The 23,459-nt window shown below is 32.8% G+C and overlaps 1 protein-coding gene across 2 annotated transcripts; it reads right to left on the bottom strand.

The window, feature by feature from the left end:
* Window positions 1-8,736: 8,736 nt before the first annotated feature.
* Window positions 8,737-14,741, bottom strand: LOC126691764 (L-ascorbate peroxidase, cytosolic). Of its 2 annotated transcripts, none has more exons than XM_050386897.1 (10): window positions 14,576-14,741; window positions 14,180-14,320; window positions 11,873-12,047; window positions 11,465-11,530; window positions 10,169-10,217; window positions 10,010-10,092; window positions 9,772-9,851; window positions 9,365-9,467; window positions 9,201-9,259; window positions 8,737-9,075 (listed from the first exon to the last, which is right to left on the bottom strand). In XM_050386897.1, exons 2-10 carry the CDS (start codon window positions 14,296-14,298, stop codon window positions 9,060-9,062), a joined length of 750 nt encoding a protein of 249 aa, XP_050242854.1. In that variant the 5' UTR covers window positions 14,299-14,320; window positions 14,576-14,741; the 3' UTR covers window positions 8,737-9,059. The 2 variants fall into 2 exon arrangements, with proteins under 2 accessions (XP_050242854.1, XP_050242855.1); XM_050386898.1 differs by having other exon boundaries at window positions 14,180-14,366; window positions 14,576-14,693.
* Between the last annotated feature and the right edge of the window lie 8,718 nt (window positions 14,742-23,459).

The raw sequence follows: 23,459 nt of genomic DNA, 5'->3' as shown, positions 1-23,459 counted from the left end.
ATTTCTCAACCCAAAAAAAAAACCTAACATTTATAAACTGGCTTAGGTTTGAAATACTTTTCCAAACAATCATGATAAGTTTGGATTTAAAGCATAAAATGCTCGTGGAAGTTGATGACAAAAGGAAACCCCATAGTTCCTTTAGATGACTTTTTCAGGACTTTCAATAAGATCTGCCATTCTTTGTGGGTTGATTAAGGGGTTGCCTTTTTTATCAGGTCGTGGGAGATGAGCTTTGTTGCTATACTTTACAAAAAGATAGTTGATTTCTTGTTGTCTTTTAATGCCTTCCACTTTTTCTTTAGCTCGTTGGACTTTGGTGTGGAATCTACCACGAAGGTAAGTATCTCTGTTATTAATTAGTGGCTCCCATTGAATTTTTTGACCATTTAACAATGGCAGAGTATTGGCTGCCTCTATGATAGCAAACAAAATAGAAAGTCCTTTCTTAATGTCTAAGTATATTGAGGAGCAGCCACTTTGTTTTGTTTTGTTGCGTTGAAAAGAAACTTTCCATTATGGATTGATGCACAATAATAAACAATTGGACCTTCTTTTCTTCAAACACTGCTTGTTACATCAGTATGAAATTAGGCTATATATATATATATATATATATTCCCAACTTCATGTTGATATACATTGGATTCGAGCTTAATGTACCTCTCTTTTTGAAGGACTAGATTCCTGTTCAATTGTGGCCTAGAAAGTAAAGTAATTTCGAGTGGTGGTACCAACTACCAACTACCAAGAGTAATTATACAGATCTTCAATAATTCACTTATCGTACTTCGACCATCAGCATTCATTTAGTGTCCATTTGGTTTGCGTTTGCGCTAGCGTTAGATGCTTCTGTGTTTTTGGCATTTTTTTTTAAGGACCAACGTATTTTGCATTGTTCAAATAGGCAAATGAATAATAATTTTTAAAATTTTTTTTTTATTGTTTTCAATTTTCAACAAAAATAAGCGGTATTCAAACGCACACTTAATGTTCCGTACGATCTTAATTTTGAGTTTTATTTTTAAATAATATTTTAGTTTCCATGAGTGTTTTCAATAGGAGGAAACGTTTACCAAATTGGATTTGTTTTGGGCTGAACTAGCACCAATTATATTGAATCTGGTCCAATTTGCAGTCCAAGTATACTTTTTACACCTTAAATAAAACTGGACTGTCATGAGATCCCCACGGCAAGCTTTCTTGCAACGTTCTCCATTTTCTCACATTCTCTAATTAGGGGGTATACCGTGTACATATCACAGTAATTTATTATGGCACCTTGGTCTAAAGCTAATTCCAGCCCAACTAAAGTGAATTCAGTTTCAGTGTCAAAATCCCAGAGGGTACCCTGGCATTAATGTTCAAAATCAATATCAATTTCATTTAGTGAATGAAATATATCAGTATTTTTGTTTTTGGATACCAAAGCAAACTGAATTACAACCAGAATTAGCACATCAAAAGTACAGAAACATATTATTTTTTTAATTAAACATTATAGAATTTCAATATATAGTGTTCGCTCAATGATAATTGCTCTTTATCAAGCCAAGACACCAATTGATTTTTAGTATAGACAAAGTTTGAACCCTACACTCTTACTCAATGACGAAAAATTTTATTAGCCGAGCTAACTAGACGTTCTAATATCCTGTAGCAGTGGCAAAAATCTCCAGTGCTCTCCATCTCCAGCACCAGACCTAGTAGCTGTAGTAGGCAATCCACAAGCTGCTAGTCAAGTCAAGACACCAATTGATTTTTAGTATAGACAAAGTTTGAACCCTACTCTCTTACTCAATGTCGAAAAATTTTATTAGCCGAGCTAACTAGACGTTCTAATATCCTGCAGTAGTGGCAAAAATCTCCAGTGCTCTCCATCTCCAGCACCAGACCTAGTAGCTGTAGTAGGCAATCCACGAGCTACTAGTAGGGCCAGTAGGTGACAGTCTGTAGAATTACTATGTTGATTACTTAACACTACACAAGGTGGATCTGTACAGTTAACCTCAACAGTTATGTTTTAGATTTAGAAAAATTTCAAAAATGGTGCAATAAACTCATATCAGACACAAGTGCCAACACTAGACTGAAATGGTTAAGAATTGAAACTCATCAAAACAGATTAGACGTGCCAAAATAGACCAAAAAATGAATAGAATGGAGCAAATGAAAGAGGTGGAATAAAACCAATAACTAGGATCTGTTTAGATAACGCTTATTGCTAAAAACTGTAAACACTATAACAAAATCAATATATATAAAAGTAGAGACCTCAAATGAGAAAACATGAAATTTTGCCAAGTGGCACATTGTATGACATCCTTCTCATTTAGACTTTCATCTTATCTAAATTTAGCATTTATGTCAACCTATTAAGTAATGACAAATGCATTTATTTTAATGTATTAATAATGGATTTAAAAAGTCATGGGAAATGTAGGAATAAAATTCAAAGAATTTGTATACATTTATAACTTTAAAACCTTTGAATTGATATGGGTAGATCTAAAAAGTCATGGAAAAGGTAGGAATCAGAAAAACTTTTCAATTTTTGCATAAGATTAACTTTAATGCAGAATTGCAAGAGTCGAATTCAATGAATAAGCAAATATTATTTGTCTCCACATCAATCAATCAATATCAATATATATATATATATATATATATATATAAAAGCAAAGACCTTATGTGGGAAAATATGAGTTTTTGCCAAATAGCACATTGTATGACATCATTCTCATTTAAACTTCCACCTCATCTAAACTTAACATTTATGTCAAACTATTAAGTAATGACAAATGCATTTATTTCAATGTATTAATAAAATTCAAAGAATTTGTATACATTTATAACTTTACATGCTTTAAATTGATATAGATGGATTTAAAAAGTCATGGGAAATGTAGGAATAAAATTCAAAGAATTTGTATACATTTATAATTTTATATGCTTTGAATTGATACGGATAAATCTAAAAAGTCATAGGTAAGGTAGGAATCAAAAAAACTTTTCAATTTTTAGTATAAGACTAACTTCAATGTAAAGTTGCAAGAGTCAAATTCAATGAATTGGGCAAATATTATTTATCTCCACATCAATTTAATATCATATCATATCATATTATATATAATAAAAGTTGGACTTAGACGCCGTGGTTACGCCAAGTGGTGATACCAAATTGTAGAAATTTTAATAAATTTTTAGATTTTAAGAATAAATATATACATATTTTTTGGATAAATATGACAAATCAAGTAATGAAAGAAAGTAGTATTTGATTTACAACTATAACAGTTGTGTCTATCTAAAATGTTATCAATAAACCCTAAAATCAAAAAATAGATATATATTTTTTGTCCTTATCTTTTTCTCCTATAATTTCTAAGTTGATAAAAATTTTAATTTATCTTTTCTCCTATATTTTTTGTCCTTATCTTTTTCTTCATATAATCCTTTTATTATTAATTTATCTATAATTTCTATAAAAAAAAAAATTTAGAGTATACATAGAGTAGGTAAACTAAAGTAGTTAAAGTGAAAGAATAGTTAAATAAAGACTCTAAAGTATAGAGAGAGATCAATTTTAAATCTTTGCTTTTGATAAGGATATAACTTCTTAATTTGTTGAAATTTTAATGAGTATAAAACAACTACGTGTAGACACCGACACTCCACCAGCCAAGATGATGAAAACCCCATATACCAGTACGCCACAGCAAATAATGAGTAAATAAAATGTATTTTTTTTTTAATTTATAAATAAGCGTAGCTACCACATGTAAAATCCAAATCCCATCATAATGAGAAAGAGATTGTTTATATAATATATATATATATAGGAGAGAAAGAGATTACCGTTGCCATTTATGGTTTTAGTTGACACCATCTTGATCTTGATGAACTTAGACGTCGTGGTTGTGCCAAGTGGTCGCACCAAATTGCAAAAATTTTAATAAATTTTTAGATTTTAAGAATAGATATATATATATATATATATATATTTTGGATAAATATGACAAATCAAGTAATGAAAGAAATTAGTATTTGATTTACAAATATAACAGTTGTTTCTATCTAAAATATTATTAACAAACCCTAAATTAAAAAAATAGATATATATTTTTTGTCCTTATCTTTTTCTCCTATAATTTCTAAGTTGATAAAAATTTTAATTTGATTACAATCTAAATTCTTCATATAATCCTTTTATTATTAATTTATCTATAATTTCTATAAAAAAAATAATTTAGAGTATACGTAGAGTAGGTAAATTAAAGTAGTTTAAGTGAAAGAATAATTAAATAAGGACTCTAAAATTTAGAGAGAGATCAATTTTAAATCTTTGTTTTTGATAAGGATATAACTTCTTAATTTGTTGAAATTTTAATGAGTACGAAACAGATTCGTGTTGACATCGACACTCCACCAGTCAAGATGATGAAAACTCCATATGCTAGTACGCCACAACAAATAATGAGTAAATAAAATGTATATATTTTTTTTAATAAATGATCGCAGCTCCCACGTGTAAAATCCAAATCCCATCATAATGAGAAAGAGATTGTTTATAATATGTATATATATATGAAAGAGATTGTTTATAATATATATATATATATATATATATATATATATATATATATAAAAGAGAAAGAGGTTACCGTTGCCATCTATGGTTTTAGTTGACACCATCTTGATCTTGATGAAAAAAAATTTCCTATGTTTCTTTAAAAAACATAAAAGGCAAAAAAAGAAGATAGAACTTGCTTTTTTTTTTTTCCTACGTTTTTGTTTTTTTTATTTTATTTTTATTTTTTTGTGTGGATAAATTTGCATCTTATGTCATCTTTTTCCTAATAATAAAGTAAAAAAAAAAAAAAAATATTTGAGTTTCACCTAAACTACTTCTTTTTGTTCATATCTTATTCACAACCTAAAATTCTCACTATATATACACATAGTTTTTTTGGTGTTTCATTATTTCTACTACGTACTTTACAATTATTTGCTATATTCTTCCTTTCTCCTCTCTACCCTTCCTATAACCTTGTAGGTATTTTTTTTTTCTTTCATCAAATTGAATAGATTTTGTGTATTTGTTGCCTTTTTATTATATATAATATGATTTTTATCAACAAGTTTTATAGATAGGCTAAAATTCTATGTTTGATCACACATTTTAGTGTTTTTTTTTAGAAGTCAATATAGCAAGCAATATTTTTGTATTTTTTAATTTCTTATTACATGATTATTTGTTGTTGACATCAATATTTTATTATGGAAAATTTGCTGTCAAACATGAAATTGGCTACGAGAGAATCCATCTGTCCAAATTTCTATATAAGTCTATCTTTACTTAACTCTATTTTTTTTTTTTTAAGGTTAAAAAATTTGGATATTTTTTCATTAATGAATTGAGTTTTTGGCTTAATTTTGTTTTCAACCGTTTTAATTATTTAATTAATTATATTTTCATGTGTAATATTAACATCTATGTTTTTTTAATGATAAAAAAAAATAACATATGTGTTCTTAAAGGCTAAAACACAATACAATTACAAACATTACTTTAAGTTAGGGTGTTATATTTATTTATTAGTAAGTTAGAATGTTACATTAAGTTAGAGTATTATATTTTTATTTATTATTAATTTAGTTTAGGATTGATATAACTTATAACTATTTGAATGAAATCAACACTGAAACAAATGATTTAAATATCAAACTAAGAAATAAAAATTAAATTTCTTTTAAGTGTACAAGTACAATTTATCTTTTAATCTTAAATTTTGAATTAATTCTTTTTTCATTTTATTTGTTATTAAATTTAATTATATTATCAAAATATTTTTTATTAAGCCGTGCATCACACGGGCATAATACTAGTTTAATATATATATATATATATATATATATATATATATATATATATATATATATATATATATATATAAAGGTAGAGACCTCATTTGGGAAAGCATAGTTTTTACCAAGTGGCACATTATATGATATCCTTCTTATTTAGATTTCCACCTCATCTAAATTTAGCATTTATGTATTTGTATACATTTATAACTTTACATGCTTTAAATTGATATGGATGGATTTAAAAAGTCATGGGAAATGTAGGAATAAAATTCAAAGAATTTGTATACATTTATAACTTTACATACTTTGAATTGATACGGATAGGTCTAAAAAGTAATGGATAAGGTAGGAATCAAAAAAACTTTTCAATTTTCAGCATAAGACTAATTTCAATGCAAAATTGCAAGAGTCAATTCAATGAATTAGGCAAATATTATTTGTCTCCACATCAATTTAATATTTAAAATATATATAAAAGCAGAAACCTCATATGGAAAAACATGAGTTTTTGTCAAGTGACACATTGTATGACAGCCTTCTCATTTAAGTTTCCACTTCATATAAATTTAGCATTTATGTATTTGTATACATTTAAAACTTTACATGCTTTGAATTGATATGAATGAATTTAAAAAGTCATGAGAAATGTAGGAATAAAATTCAAAGAATTTGTATACATTTATAACTTTACATGCTTTGAATTGATACAGATAGATCTAAAAAGTCATGGATAAGGTAGGAATAAAAAAAACTTTTTAATTTTCAGCATAAGACTAACTTTAATGTAAAATTGTAAGAGTCAAATTCAATGAATCCGGCAAATATTATTTGTCTCCACATCAATTTAATATTTAATATATATATATATATATATATATATATATATATATATATATATATATATATATATATATATATATATATATATAAGTAGAGACTTCATGTGGGAAAACATGAGTTTTTGCCAAGTGCCACATAGTATGACATCCTTTTCATTTAGGCTTCCACCTCATCTAAATTTAGCATTTATGTATTTGTATACATTTATAACTTTACATGCTTTGAATTGATATGTATGGATCTAAAAAGTCATGGGTAAGGTAGGAATCAAAAAAAACTTTTCAATTTTCAGCATAATACTAACTTCAATGTAGAATTGCAAGAGTTGAATTCAATGAATTAGACAAATATTATTTGTCTTCATATCAATTTAATATCTTATAAATATATGTATAAGCAGAGATCTCATGTGGAAAAACATGAGTTTTTGTCAAGTGACACATTGTATAACATCCTTCTCATTTAGGCTTCTACCTCATCTAAATTTAGCATTTATGTCAAATTATTAAATAATGGCAAATGTATTTATTTCAATGTATTATTAAAATTCAAATAATTTGTATACATTTATAACTTTACATGTTTTGAATTGATACGGTTGGATTTAAAAGTCATGGAAAATGTAAGAATCAAAAAAACTTTTTAATTTTCTGCATAAGACGAACTTCAATGCAGAATTGCAAGAGTCGAATTCAATGAATTGGACATATATTATTTGTCTCCACATTTGTCTAGTATAAATCTCCATTTCCATTGGACTTAAAATTTAAATTTCCGTAATTTTCTCACAATATCTTTGTTTTCCTTTCAAAAAGGCATGCTAATTTTCAAAATATTACGTTTGTCTTAAATATTTTGTTTAGATTTTATATATAAGGTTTTCCTTATGTAGCATTGTAATTTATTTAGGCTTATTTTTTCATATTATTTGCCAAATTATATTCTTGGCTTTCTGTATGATGCAAATACTTGGTAAGATCTATTTTTGGCTACTTTTAGTTCAATTAAAATTTAGAGGTTAAATTATGATATTATTGTATCACTATGACATTTTTTTTTCTATTGTTATATCATTAAATTTTAGAAGTTTTTATAGCTAATTAATATATAAAACATAAATAATACAAGAAAGACACCTAGGGACCAACAGGTTTGTAGGTGGCAATTTCACTATAATCTGGTGACATTTCTTGGTTGCATGAATTAGGGGAATTTTCCCCCCAATATATTTAGTTTGAATTTAGTATTAGTAGAAATTCTCATAGATTAAGTGTGACTAACAATAATAGTATTCATGAAATCAATAGGTCATAAATAATTCCTTACAAAATTTATCAAAATGCACCGCACATTGCGCGGGATATCGACTAGTAATTTTTAAATGTGTGAATAATACCATGAGATCCAATTTTAAAGAAAAATTTGCTAAAATCTGTACTTACAGGTCCCGTGAACAGTACACGAAACCTACATAAATGAAACGTAGACACTAGACGCCAGGCCTAAAACGCTATCCAAACTCAGTCTTAGATTCAAGATTCAACTCTGCCAGAGAGTTTTGAAAACAGCTGGGCTGTAGGCCTGGAGCTGCCTTAGATTCCAAATCCTACATGTATATAATTTTTGGATGACTCCTAACTGCTTGTTGCTTCCTATGACATGTATCTCCCCAAAAAAAAAAAAAAGGAATTCGAACCAAGTACGGCCAACCAAATTCATACCCACATACATCATTTGAAAATTGAAACCCCTTGAGCCAAAATAGGAAGTAACCAAAAACTTCCATCTCTGCCTATTTGGTGAATTTTGAATCACAATCCTCCAGATATGTTCCTATTGACATTGACTTGCAAATTCACATACCACCGGACTGACTTGTGTCAATGTAATTTTTGGGTGAAGCTAGTCAATATTCCTAAAACAATCAACAGATAAACGGATTGAACACAAGTTTTAAAGTCGTCCATACCGCCCAACTCTTCTACTACAATTACTATTTTCATCATCAGGGGAAAAAAAAGAGAATTAAAGAAAGAGCAAGCTTTTCACCACATATTTTGATAGGCAATGTACAGCCATCACATAAGAAGCTATAATTGGGGTTGAAACTCATAATGGTCACACCAATGAAACACACCAATGTTTTAACTGTTTTTGCACCAGTTATATACTTATGTTACAGACATTAATAGCAATTTAATAGCATACATAGCCAGAAACTAAAGGTCCAAAGCACACAAAACGTCCACGCTATAGAAGTTCATCCAGTCCAGAAAATTCACTAGAATGAAACAGCCTCCAGACTAGACACCAGACAGCAGCCACATTTCACTTCTCTAATTTTTTTTTCAGCATTCGGCAAATCTAAACATGTCATATAATGTTTGATTGTCAGATTGAGGAGAAAAGTTGGAGTAGATACTAAAGCATGTATTAGGCAGTTAGGCAGTTCAAGGAAACAAATGTATACAAACAAATTTCTCACTCACCCAAGTTCTGAGAGCTTCAAATGAGCTTCAGCATAATCGGCAAAGAAGGCATCCTCATCCTGAAGCAAAATTGACAGAAACCAGAAAGTTGAATTAGATAATCGTCAACGCTACATAATATGTTTGTAATAAATAAAACTGTAGGACAGGAGTGAGATACTCACTGCAGCATATTTCTCAACAAGAGGACGGAAGACAGGATCCTCCAGAAGAGCCTTATCTGATGGCAGCTGGAGTAGACCTTCTTTCTCTCCACTAAGGAGTTCCCTGGTTTAAATAAGATTCAAACCAATCAGTTGGTTGTGCATGTGTTTGGAAGGGCTAATTTTCTTTTAGCTTATTGGCTCCCTTGCTGATGTTGGACTATTTAAAGCCTAACTTTTTAATAGGTACAACGGTACTTTTATAGTTTTATTTAGTTTCAGGAAAAAGCTAATCCAAAAGTACACTTAAGTAGAAGAATTAGCATATGCAAAGAATGAACAAGATGATACAAAAGAAAACAATGTATACAATCAACTTGACCAGAAATTAACTCAAGAAATCAACAAAAGAGAGAGAGATGTCTTACTTGAAGTAGGAGTTATCAAAAATAAGAGGGTTGCTCGTCCAGGGTCCCTCAAATCCAGAACGCTCCTTATGGCATCTTCCCTGTAAAATGATTTCAAAAACATTTAGAACAACATCACTCCAATTCACGAATTGCTCAAAACCAAGTATCAGTAGAAAGTAGAAACATTCCATTATTGCAAAACCAGTAATAAATTATGAAAGGAGGTGACAAAAGAACTTCATATTTGTGAACATACCAAGGTGTGACCACCGGATAAAGCAACGATATCTTTATCACTGAGACCCATGTGGCCAAATACATCCCTCAGATGATCCGAACCTTGAATTACAACAAAAATTTAGATACCTGCAATGATCTCACTATGGCTTGATTTTAAACAAATTAATTAACTGACCTTTGGTAGCATCAGGTAAGCGACCTTCTGGGGGTGGTTCAGTTTTGTCCTGAGAGAAACAAGTAACTTTTAGAATTTGACACACATACTGTTAATATGTCAGAATTAACTAATACAATCTATGGAGTCTAACAACATCACATAAACTACTAATTGATAGGGTTAATTTCAGGCATCTAAATGTGCCCAACTAGGACTGTTCATACAATTTTAGATGCACAAAAGAATTTATACAAGGAATTTATCACCAAAGAAAAAGGGAAAACAAAAATAAAATCCACACTTCCCATATATACAATAGCACAAAAAATGTATTATAATTTTATAATTTTTTATTTTCAAATTACCAGCTTATCGCTTGAATTTTAAACAAATTGTTAACATTCATGCCTTGTAATTAGTGCTGGATTGAACATGAGCCGAGTTTAGAACATCATGAGATAGGTTGGCTTTATCCTTTTGATAAACCATAATTCGCCAAGTGTTATCATATTACCCTACTGACGTAGAGCAGCATGCAGTATCTACTGAAGTAAATAAAGACAAGAAAAAATACAACCTAGGCTCAATTCCAAACTAAACTTAAGGAGATGTTTGACAAACTATAAAACTTGTTCAGTTATGACTTGCAATATATAAGTTGAACCAACAATAATATATCCAGTTTGTAGACATAGGTTACAACCAATTGTTGTGGGAATATATATGTGAAAATGCCAAATTTAAAACAACCTTTTTGGTGTGAATATGCATTTAAATACACCAAAATTTTGAAACTCATTTTGGGGAGGAAAGACACTTGAAAAAACTAAATTTAAAATAGCCTTTTCAATGAGAAAAATATTTAATATGATTTTGAACTAGTTTTCTGAACAAATATTTTACCAAGAAAAAAAAATTAAAATCAATTATATTGTTCTTAGCTTGCTCGGTTTTATGACATGCCAATTCACTCTTAAGAATTAGTTTGATCACTATATATTCTTTAGTAGATGTAGATCACAAAATACACCCCCTCCCTTCCATGCATTGAATCGTTGCTCAACTCTCAAATAATCCCTTAAATAGCACACTGCTCTTCTCAAGAACAGCCAGTCATTTTGTTCCTTAATTGTCCTCGTGTGCAATTTTCTCACTTCACCCAATCAAATGTGTCACAGATTACCGCCATTGTCTTTTCTACACTATTGGGACCCTCATTCACATTAACAATGTACACAATCTTTCAATCCAACCGTGTACACGGTTGGATGTGAAGCAATAATGAACCTGTTGAAAATATTGAGGTTCACTAACCGGTCTTCCAGGATGGAATGGAATCTCAGGCCCTCCTGTAATTTCAACAGCAACAACTCCAGCCAACTACAAGCAAACATGAATCAAAGGCAATTAATAATTTCAAATCCAAAAAGTGAAAAAAAATTAAAAATAAAAGCAAATTATATAAGTATTTGAAAAAATAAATAAATAAAGAAGTGATGTCCCAATTTTTTGTTAGAGTAATCAACTTCTTGTCCGTGAAATAGTCGAAAGCCCCATTGACCAATAGTACAGTGAATCGAAATCTTCATATTTATGTCAAGTCCCAGACCAATGAGCCCACAACAGGGTACCCCTTGCCACTTGGGGAAATTAATTAATTATACTAGTCAGTTTGATTGTATGGTACTGGTATTTAATTTAGCTGGCTAGCATGGTACCTACCTGGTAGAAGTCTGCATAAGACAAAATGGGAAACTGCTCCTTGATGGGCTCAAGAAGCCTAATGGCAATATCCAGACCGTTGTTTGCTCCGTGAGCAAGCTCCGCTGAGTGCCTTATAGTCCCAAACGGTCCTCCTGTCTTCGTCTTCACATCAAAGGTACCAGCCGAATGCCATCTACAACACCCAATGATCATGTATAAACTCCGTTATTCTAAGATGATCATGTATCTTTTTCTTTTTCTTTTTCATTGAGTTTCACACTACTTTTGATGATTACACTATTTATCATCATATTCTTTACTGGTTGAACTATTTGGTAATCATGTATCCCAAATACTGATATATAAGATGATCAAATACATAGTTAAAAACTATATAGAATCCTCTCATAAAATATACATAATCCAACAACAATATTCAAACAAAATATAGGTAATATTTGTTGCACACAAACTGTTTCATATAGTTTTATTCACAATCTGAAAGATGACGGAAGAGAAATCTTATGTCCAAACACTTTCATAATAAATCTTAAATAGCAAATTCTAGCTATTATTAATGGGTAAAAAAGTAATTCAAATTGTGTGTTCAAATGAAAATCAGTAATAACTTATCATCTATGATTTTTGGTAACGCGTTTTGCCGCGATAGGCACTGTCCAAATGAGAATTAATAATAACAAATCTTAAACGCAAAACCACGGCACAGTGTGAACAATGTTTTGTCATTTAAAAAATATTTTGTTATAGTATTTTCACCAAAGTCCAAAAAAATCCAAAGTCATAATTTCGGATTTTTTTAAAAAATAACTAAAAAAGCCAAACTATATTATTAGTTAAACAACGTTTGAAACTAATTTCGTTTCTAACAATTCGAGTCCAGATGACTCGATTTTGGGGAGTTGAGATGTCCACATAGGCCTGGAAATCGAGTTCATTGGACTCGGTTTCTGTACATGGAAATCAAGTCTAATGAACTTGGTTTCTGTACATGGAAAACGAGTCTAATGGACTCGATTTTCGTTCATGGAAATCAAACCCAAAGTACTCGGTTTTCTCCGCTCAGCCGGACATAAACTCACCAAGGAATAGAACACACATGCTCTGTTTTACTCTCCACAAAACAGTGCATGTGAGTAGAGGAAGAGTGGTGGCTAACAGAGCATGTAGGTGTTGCTTGCTTTGTTTTATCCAACATGTCGTCCCTAAGAAATGCTATTAATGTAGGAATGCTCATAAGGAGTGAGCTCAACCGTAAGTAATAATTTCTTTCCCTTTCAAATATATATAAATATTTTTTCATTTTCATATCCAGACATGCATGGAAAAAATTCGGGCTTCTTGAAAAACACAAGGACGTTAAGCATGCGCAAGCATTTCACAAAAAGGAGGATACTTTGCGGGTAAGTGTTCTTGCTTCTTGTTTAGCTGGTAATCAAACTCTCAAATACATAATGGGGTTGTTTTGTAAATGGGTTTTTTTTTGCTCTACAGAAACTAAAGGAGAAAGCAGCTTTTAGAAGCCCAGATGAATTTTACACTCTTCTTATTTTCTTAATCTCTACTCACATGCTCTGTTTTGTGGAGAGTAAAACAGAGCATGTCTCGTTCTCTCCCTTGGTGATTGTCCGTGTGCTGAACGAAGAAAACCGAGTACTCTGAGCTCGATCACCATGAATGAAAATCAAGTCCATTAGACTCGTTTTTCATGTACAGAAACCGAGTCTAGTGAACTCGATTTCCAGGCCTACGTGAACATCTCAGCTCCCCAAAATCGAGTCCTCTGGACTCGAATTGTTAGAAACGAAATTAGTTTCAAATGTTGTTTAACTAATAATATAGTTTGGGTTTTTTAGTTATTTTAAAAAAAAAATCCCATAATTTCCAACATAAAAATCATGAATTCAAGTTAAAGTTTTAATTTTTTTTTTGGATTGTGTATAAAACACAGCCCTTTAAATATATTGTTAAACACTTACACATATATTTCTAATCGGAGAAATGATATGTCCACGATATTTTTACGACAAATCTTAAGTGGTAGGATGTTACTGGTTGTTATGGTTGGGTTAAAAAAAGTAATCTCAATGGTAAATTCAAATTTGAACCAACAACAACTATCCACATGTGATTTGTTGCGAAATCGTTGTAAAAATGTTGTGAACTTAGCTCTTTTCTTCCCGTTTTCCTCAGATCATTCTGTCTTATCCACTTTAAATATTTAATTTTTTAATAAACTAAAAACTAAAAAGTCATAATTAAGAAACTCATTAAAAATTAGAGAGATAGATAGAGAGAGTCGCTTACGCCAATCGGAGCATGATAGGAGCACAATTTTTCTCGGCGATGAGTCCTCTGAGCTTCTTCTTGCATTTCTCCACTGCCTTCTGGTACTCCTCGCTCACTGTTGGGTAATTCTTTCCCATGGAGACGATCTTCTTCTATGTTCTGACTCAGCAAAATCAAACCACATATATCATCGGTCAGACTACAACTACAAACAAATAATTCAATCCACTTCTCCGTCCTCAGAAAAAGTAACAGAACAAAACAAGAGAAACTAACTTCATCATTCAAGTTCTAAGCCTATAGACTATACTTTGAACTTTCCTGCATTTTCTCGGCAACCAAACTAGACGATCGGATCATAAAATCGCATTTAGAGAATAAACTTTGCTAAAAAGTTAAAAAAAAGATACAGACCTTTGATCACGCTAATTAAGACTGCAAAGCTGAGCTGAGAGTTGATGAGAGTAGAGAGTGGAGACACACACTGAGCTTGATATATACATAGGAGTCGTAATTGGACAACTGGAACAGAGAAGGTTCTAGCGTTCGTTTTTTAGGCCGTTGGATTTTTTTAAAAAAAAATCGTCGTGTGGGGGATAGGCTGCGTGCTGAACGTACGGCTAGGATCGTGCTTCGCGGATAATGTGTGGTTTTTCGTGCGTTTTTTGAGAGATGGGAAAGATTGTAATCGGACTGCCAATTGCGTGTAGCCACGTGTTGATTGGGGTTTGGCTAGTGTTACCGCGTGAAATGAATTGATTGTTGTTTAACACACTAGCGGCGTCACAATCCCAAAGTCCGAAGAATATAATAGCATAGTAGCGTACAGCGGGTGGCAAGGTGCGTCTGCAATGATAATATAAGCAATAATTTCAGTTTTTAAACAATATTATATGTATTTTTTTACTTATATATATTTCTAAAAAATACAAACAACATTGTTAGAATAACGTTACCAAACGGCCCCAAGTTTCAGGATTTTGGTTTGTGTCTCAAACAATTAAAGCCTCGTTTGGTATAGCCATTCAAATACATGTTTTCAGTTTTTAAATAACATTACATGTATTTTCACATATTTTTTTACCCACACGTATTTTTACTCATGTTTTCAAACAATAAAACACATGTTTTTAAATGCATGTACAAAACACCCCCTAATTGTGTGTTGGTTACTTCTTATATCTTATCTTATTTTCAAACCGTCCAAAGAATAATAAGTGAGTTTTTCACAAATTAGAAATACGGATCTCGCACGAGAGTAGATAAGGTGCTATTATGATTATATATATATATATATATATATATAAATAGGGAAGCCATCCTGTCGCCACCTCTACCCATTTTTTATTTACCAAAAAAAAAAAAAGGAAAAAAAAAAAGAACAGCAATTTTTCGAAACAACCTGTGTATAATTCATTCTATGAATCTATGGGCCTTTAATCCCTAGTCATGTATTTGAAGTTGTTTTTACTTGTCAACGGGCCGGGTAACTTTGTGTCTCTTCAGTTGCTTCTTTCTTACGTATAATTTGTGCTCATTGGCTTAACTAATGTCAACCGATATGTTTCAAAACATAGTCATTTAAGCTTTTATTTATTTATTGGATGAAGTGTTTTTGTTAGGGCTTTTCAAACTATCCAAACAATTAACATAACCCGATTGGAAGGCCGAAGGCATATGCTTTTCAACGAATTATTTAGTTGATGGCAAGTTCAAATTTTTTTTTTTAATAAATAAAAACAACGTTAATTATGTCCAAGAGTTTTTTTTTTTTTTTTTTTTTTTTGAGGGGGAATTATGTCCAAGAGTTGGTTTTAAAGAAACTACAGGCATTAACTTGGGTAGTCGATTTTTAATACTTATATTTTATATGTGATTTATTCTTATTGGTTGCATGTAATTTTATCCTCCCTCGTGGATGATTTTCAAGTGTCGCAAATGTTAACTTATATAATAAATCCATCTCTCTCTCTCTCTCTCTCTCTCTCCTTTTTTTAGTTTTCCCTCTCTTCCCAAACTGTTTGTGTTAGAGACACACTCACCTAAGTGTTATCATGAACACCAAGTTCAATGTCAACATTCTTATTGCATGCAATCCCAAAGGGTTTTAATAATTAAAGAGTTTGGTTTACCTCCAGCACTTTTTTTAACTGGAATCTCCTTTTGTTTTAATGAGAAGTTGCCACATCTAGTGGTGACGCCACGTTGGTCCCAGGAACACCCTGAACTGAAAAAAAAATTTATATATAATAATTAAATTTTATTTATTTGTTTATTCTTAAAAAAAAATATAGGAACACCCTCAAATTAAATTTAGGAACACCCTAAAAACAAATATTTTATTTGTTCTACTTTCAAGCAAAAAAAAAAAAAGGCCCAAGAAAAATATATTTGAACTAAAATCTGGAAAAAAAAAAATTGTAACAAAGCAAGTGGCAAGCCCACGGATTCTCCCAAAAAGACAACGGATGGCAAGCCCAACAGATGGTAACAAACCTAGTAACCCACGGATTCTAAAAAATAAATAAAATAAAAACCTAACCTAATATACTGAAATCATATCGGGCCTCAAACACTTCACAGACGTAAACACTTCACAAACGCAAGTCATGCAACAACCAACGGATGGCAACAACCACCGGAACGGGCGGAGAAGGAGATCGCTCGCCAGATCGGGCCTCAAACTCGATCTCCCATTCAAACGAACGAAAGCTACATCTTGACGTGCTGCTTGATCGGTCTTCCTCGCCTTGCCACTGTGCCCAATGGCGCCGCCCATCAACCTCAAGCCTCCTTGCTCCCTCAACCTCAAGGTATTTCATCTCAGTCTCAATCTCAGTCTCTCTCTCTTCATCTCAGTCTCTTAGTCTCTTTCTCTCAGTCTCAATCTCTCTCTCTTCATCTCAGTCTCTCAATCTCTCTCTCTCTTCATCTCAGTCTTTCTTTATTAATATTTACCTTGTTTTTGGCTTTATTCGATATTGGTGTTGGTGTTGGTGAGATTATTAATTGTCTTTTAGTGTTGGTGTTGGTGTCTTTTGGTGAGATACAATAAATTGGCTTTATCTTATTGGCTCTAGTCTTGTGATTGGGGATCATGGGGCATTGGGGTTTGTCTGTTGAATTGGGGGGTGGATGGGGGCATGGGGCGGGGGTAGTGCAAGTGTGCTGTGTGCTAGTGCTAGTACAAGTGTGCAACTAATAATTAATAAATATGGCTGTGTGCTGTGTGCTAGTTGATTAGTTCAACTAATGGTCATAAAATATGTAATAAATCACTATTTTTTAGACTTAGACTTAAGCTATACGGCCTATATATTTTTGTGCTGCACAATTTATTGACTTTTTTTTTTTGTTAAGTAATAGTGTGATATTCCAAGTAGGGGAGTATCAAACAACCATAGTAATTAGTTGAACTAATTAATTTTGTTTGTTTGGAATATTTATTAACCAATAATTAATTGGGAAAAACAACTAATCAACAATAATTAATAATTTAATTAATCAATACATTATATAAGACAAACAAATTAAATTATGCTAGGTTAAACAACAATTAGTAATTTTATAATTAATAAAACAACAATATAACAGATTATAGTTTATAAAAGACAAACAAATTAATGGAACTACTAAACAACAATACATTTGGGAAAAATTCCTAGAGGCGCCACTGGGAAAAATTATGCTTTTTAAGGAACACCCTGAGAAAAATTCCTAGAGTCGTCACTGGCCACATTACCCACTAATTAAATAAAATGTGGAAATTAAAACTTACTACCACTTGTCATTGTGTATTTAAAATAAAATGAGGTCTCCAGTTAAAAAAATACTAGAGGTAAGTCAAACCCATAATTAAAATAGTGTTAAAATCTCAATGAATTGAGGGAAAAAAAAGTTATTCTCAATATTATCTTGACTCTATTGTTTTAGGTTTTGGTCCTTGTAACTTTGATTTATTACTTTGTGGTTGACCCACAAATTACAAAATGTATATTGGTATTGAATTTTCACACCCTTCCTATTCTCTTTGTCATGTAATGGACTCAACTAAGTTGTGCATGAAGGGTGTGTGGAAAATTTTGGGGTTGTAGCAACTGTCCACAAGGAAGAATGGTTTTCCCTTTCATTAGACATTGTGTGTTTAAGTGGATTTTCTATTTCATGCATGTAGGGACATGGTTTACAGTCCAAGCCCAAAATGTGTGAGATCTTAGTCCAATGAGCCCAATATAATAAATTTGTAAAGAGTGGGTCAAAGAACTAGGCCCTAATGAATTTGACAACAGCTAGTATGGATTTGGAAGATGATCAAGCAAGAACAAAGATGGTAAAGTTGAACGACTTCACTGTCCAAGGAGGTCAAACTTATATAAATTGGTTACAATTGAATATAAGAACAATTTAGATTAATATAGTGTTCTCTCTCTCTATTTTCCGATCCTCTTCTCATGGAGTGTCTTTCACATTATATATCTCCATTTGGACTATCTTCATCCTACACTTGTTGATCATCTAAGCCCTTACTTGAGTACATGTCCTATCAGACACTCTCTTTGGTTTTTTGTGAGTTGTGGTAGCCAAGGTAGTACTGTTCAAAGGTCTTCTCCACATAAATGCGACCAGAAAAATAGCTACAGTGCATTTAATGCGGTGGTGATAGCTCTCCCTTAGATATTTTTGGGATTCCTTCCTTCTCGTATGTTTATGAGGCATATCCCTATCATTGGAGCTTCTTGGAGGGTTACTCTAATTGCCGGAGTACATACTTGTGTAACAACCCAAGGAAAAGCGCTAGCCACATCTGCGCTATACCTCAAAAGGACTAGTCACAATTGAGACTCCTTGTAGTTGTTAATAAAGCCCAGTTCAACCCAGTAAATACCCGATGTGGGACTCATCACACACACACACACATCACACAATCAATCAAATTGGGGCATCACAATCTCTCCCACTTAAATCCCTAACGTCCTCGTTAGGGCCCACTTTGTGGGGTAGTGTCTTTGAGCCCACATGGGATTACCGGGCCGGCTCTGATACCATATGTAACAACCCAAGGAAAAGAGTTAGCCACATCTGCGCTATACCTCAAAATGACTAGTCATAATTGAGGCTCCTTGTAGTTGTTAATAAAGCCCAGTTCAACCTAGTAAATACCCGATGTGGGACTCATCACACACCCACACACATCACACAATCAATCAATCAAATCGGGGCATCACAATCTCCCCCACTTAAATCCCTAACGTCCTCGTTAGGGCCCACTTTGTGGGGTAGTGTCTCTGAGCCCACACGGGGTTACCGGGCCAGATCTGATACCATTTGTAACGACCCCGTCCCAACTGTGTAGATATTGTCCACTTTGGGGCCCATACCCATTATGGTTTTGTTCTTCCCCAGGTTGCGCTGGGGAAAATGCCTCTACACATTGAAGGGAGGTCATTTCTTATAAACACATTCTCATGTGCTTCCCTAGGCGATGTGGGATTCCATGGAATGCAAGACCCCCATTTTTGGGTCACTACAATCCACCCCCCTTACCGGCACACGCGTCCTCGCATGTGGGGCCCACACTTCCGGCTAGGGCATGGCTCTGATACCATTTGTAACGACCCAAGGAAAAGCGCTAGCCACATCTGCGCTATACCTCAAAAGGACTAGTCACAATTGAGGCTCTTTGTAATTGTTAATAAAGCCCAGTTCAACCTAGTAAATATCCGATGTGGGACTTATCACACACCCACACACATCACACAATCAATCAATCAAATCGGGGCATCAACCTTTTGAGGTATAGCACAGATGTGGCTAGCGCTTTTTCCTTGGGTTGTTACATATGGTATCAGAGCTGGCTCGGTAATCTCGTGTGGGCTTAAAGACACTACCCCACAAAGTGGGTCCTAACGAGGACGTTAGGGATTTAAGTGGGGGAGATTGTGATACCCCAATTTGATTGATTGTGTGATATGTGTGGGTGTGTGATGAGTCCCACATCAAGTATTTACTGGGTAGATCTGAGCTTTATTAACAACTACAAGGAGTCTCAATTGTGACTAGTCCTTTTGAGGTATAGCACAGATGTGGCTAGCGCTTTTCCTTGGGTCGTTACAACTTGAGCTGTATTTATCATATCCGAGGAGGAGTTCCTCCTTGGACCACCTTTCATTCATTCCTTACTCATGAGACTTTAAATTGGAATTTCTAATAACTATTTGTTCCTTCTCAGATCATCCAACGTCCTCGAACAAATTCCAAGGCCCAATGCATGATTTTGGGCCCTTAACCCTACAATGCATTTTCAAACCAGTGGATTACAAGGTATCAGTAATTTCATTTGACCAATCACTCAAAAGCTAGTAGTCAATTTTTCTTGATTCAATGGTTGATATCTATTCCAAAATCCTTTAACTGACATGTTCAATTTAAGTAGTGAGTTTCATATGCAACCCAATCTAAATTGACCTATGAACATTTATATCTTGCTCGATTCTTTTGTCCTTGAATGGTTTTACTATATAAAGTTATTATTATTGTAGTGCAACTTGGATCAAATTGACCTATTAAAGCCCATAGTTTTGGGTATAATGTTGTAATCCCCCTCTAGTTTCATTATATCAAGTTAGTTGTATTCTTCTTCTTCTTCTTTTTTTTGGGGGGGGGGGGGGGGGGGGGGGTGTGGGGCTGGGGGGGGATGTGGGGTTGTTAGACATGGTTTGTATTGTGCTTCCTCGTTTGATCAAGTTCAAACCAAAAATGTAAGTTTTTTGTGCCACCCAAATCCAAAATAAAGAAAAATGAATATGACCCCGAAATACACATCTCGAGTCTTTGACCTTTTTTTAATTTTTAATTTTTAATTTTTATAAATGAGTATTATTGCATTACAAAAATCCAGAATGGACAAAACGATGGTGAGCTTCTCCAATCTAAATCCCTTACACATAAATAAGAGGGAGGGATAGAAAATACGAGGATAGTTCCTTCCTAATTATTCTTTAAAAAAAAAATTTTTTGCTTTGTTTTATTTTTTAAGAGCGAGGGATAACTATCATTGTTTGGATTTCTTTTTTATTTTTTGATAGAAAAATTTGGATTTTTAAGTACATGGTTTGCTGACCAAACTGTAGCATGTTTTTGATGTTCAAAATGATTATTCAAATTCAATGGTCCAATAGTGGGTGATTGTTGGACTTGTGGATCTAATTCGTCATTAGGCTATCAAGATCTTGGACCAAAATGAGTCATGCTTGGGCGAGCCCTCTAGATGGGCTTCCTGATGAATAATTGAGTTCAAAAAACCCTGCCCAAAATGCAGCTCCACGTTTGGACTTCAGGCATACAATGTGGGAAAATAAAATGCTAATACCAAAAGAGAAAAAAAAAAACAATCCGAAACAATAGTCTTTCACTTCAGTAACAAGGCCTAACCATGGATGGTACATTTTATTGTCTTTTTTAGGGAGGGAGGGAGGGTTTCGAATAGCCATTCCACGTTTATATCACATGGCTTTCTTTGCATTTAATGAACCAGCCTAACATGTCATATAATGTTTGATAGTCAGATTGAGGAGAAAAGTTGGTGGAGATACTTAACCATGTATTAGGCAGTTCAAGGAAACAAATGAATGCAAACATGTTTCTCACTCACCCAAGCTCTGAGAGCTTCAAATGAGCTTCAGCATAATCAGCAAAGAAGGCCTCCTCATCCTGAAGCAAAATTGACAGAAACCAGAAAGTTGAATTAGATAATTGTCAACGCTACTTAACATGTTTGTAATAAATAAAACTGCAGGACAGGAGTAAGATACTCACTGCAGCATATTTCTCAACAAGAGGACGGAAGATGGGATCCTCCAGAAGAGCCTAATCAGATGGCAGCTGGATTAGACCTTCTTTCTCTCCACTAAGGAGTTCCCTGTTTTTAATAAGATTCAAACCCGTCAGTTGGAGGCGGTACCTCCATGTGAGAAGGAGGATATATGCACATGATGCATGATAGATTTTCTCTATAAGTTGGTTGCGAGTGTGTTTGAATTGACTATTTTTCTTTTAGCTTATTGATTCTTTTGCTGATGTCGGACTATTTAAAGCCTCACTTTTTAATAAGTACAACAGTACTTTTACTTTCAGCAAAAAGCTAATCCAAACGTACACTTAAGTACTCGAATTAGCATAGAACGAACAAATGATACAAAGAAAACAATGTATACAATCAACTTGACCAGAAGACATTAACTCAAGAAATCAACAAGAGAGATGTCTTACTTGAAGTAGGAGTTATCGAAAATAAGAGGGTTGGCGGTCCAGGGTCCCTCAAATCCAGAACGCTCCTTATGGCATCTTCCCTGTAAAATGATTCCAAAAACATTAGAACACCAATCACTCTACAATTCAGGAATTTCTCTAAATCAAGTATCAGTACTAGAAACATTCCATTATCGCAAAACCAGTGATAAATTATGAAAGAAGGTAGCAAAAGAACTTCATATTTGTGAACATACCAAGGTGTGACCACCAGATAAAGCAACTATATCTTTATCACTGAGACCCACGTGGCCAAATACATCCCTCAGATGATCCGAACCTTGAGTTAAATCAAAAAATTAGTTAAGTTATTCAATAAGTAATTAGATACCTGTAATGATCTGGCTATTGCTTAATTTTAAACAAATTAATACTGACCTTTGGTAGCATTAGGCAGACGACCTTCTGGGGGTAGTTCGGTTTTGTCCTGAGAGAAACAAATACCTCTTAGAATTGAACATATATACATTTAATATGACAGAATTATATAATCTATGGAGTCTTAACAACATCACATAAACTACTAGATGGCAAAGAAATTTCAGGCATCTAAATGTGCTCAATTAGAGCTGTTCATACAATTTTAGATGCTCATAAGAATTTATACAAAAATCCATAATTCACATATACACAATAGCACTAAAAATGTATTATTATGTTATGATTTCAATTTTCAGACTACCAGCTTATGACTTGAATTTTGAACAAATTGTTAATATTCATGCCTTCTAATTAGTGCTGGATTGTTCACCCACCAATTAGGAAAGTGAGCTGATGAGTTTAGAACATTACGAGATAGGTTAGTTTTATCCTACTGATAAAGCATAATTTACCAAGTTTTATCATGTTACCTACTGATTGATGTAGAGCAGCATGCAGATTGCTGTATCTACTGAAGTGATTAATAAGGACAAGAAAAATACAACATAGGCCCATTTCTAAACCAAAATTAAGGAGATGTTTGACAGACTAGAAAACTTGTTCAGTTACT

This window comes from Quercus robur, chromosome 7 (genome assembly GCF_932294415.1).
Source record: "Quercus robur chromosome 7, dhQueRobu3.1, whole genome shotgun sequence".
Classification (NCBI taxonomy): Eukaryota; Viridiplantae; Streptophyta; class Magnoliopsida; order Fagales; family Fagaceae; genus Quercus; species Quercus robur.
This window is presented reverse-complemented; position numbering and strand designations above follow the sequence as displayed.

Coding starts and splice junctions, on each gene's coding strand:
- LOC126691764 (XM_050386897.1), bottom strand. CDS start 14,298: ATGGGAAAGAATTACCCAACAGTGAGCGAGGAGTACCAGAAGGCAGTG. Junction 9,852..10,009: donor TATCCGGTGGTCACACCTTG/GTATGTTCACAA, acceptor ATCATTTTACAG/GGAAGATGCCATAAGGAGCG. Junction 9,468..9,771: donor TTTGATAACTCCTACTTCAA/GTAAGACATCTC, acceptor TATTTAAACCAG/GGAACTCCTTAGTGGAGAGA.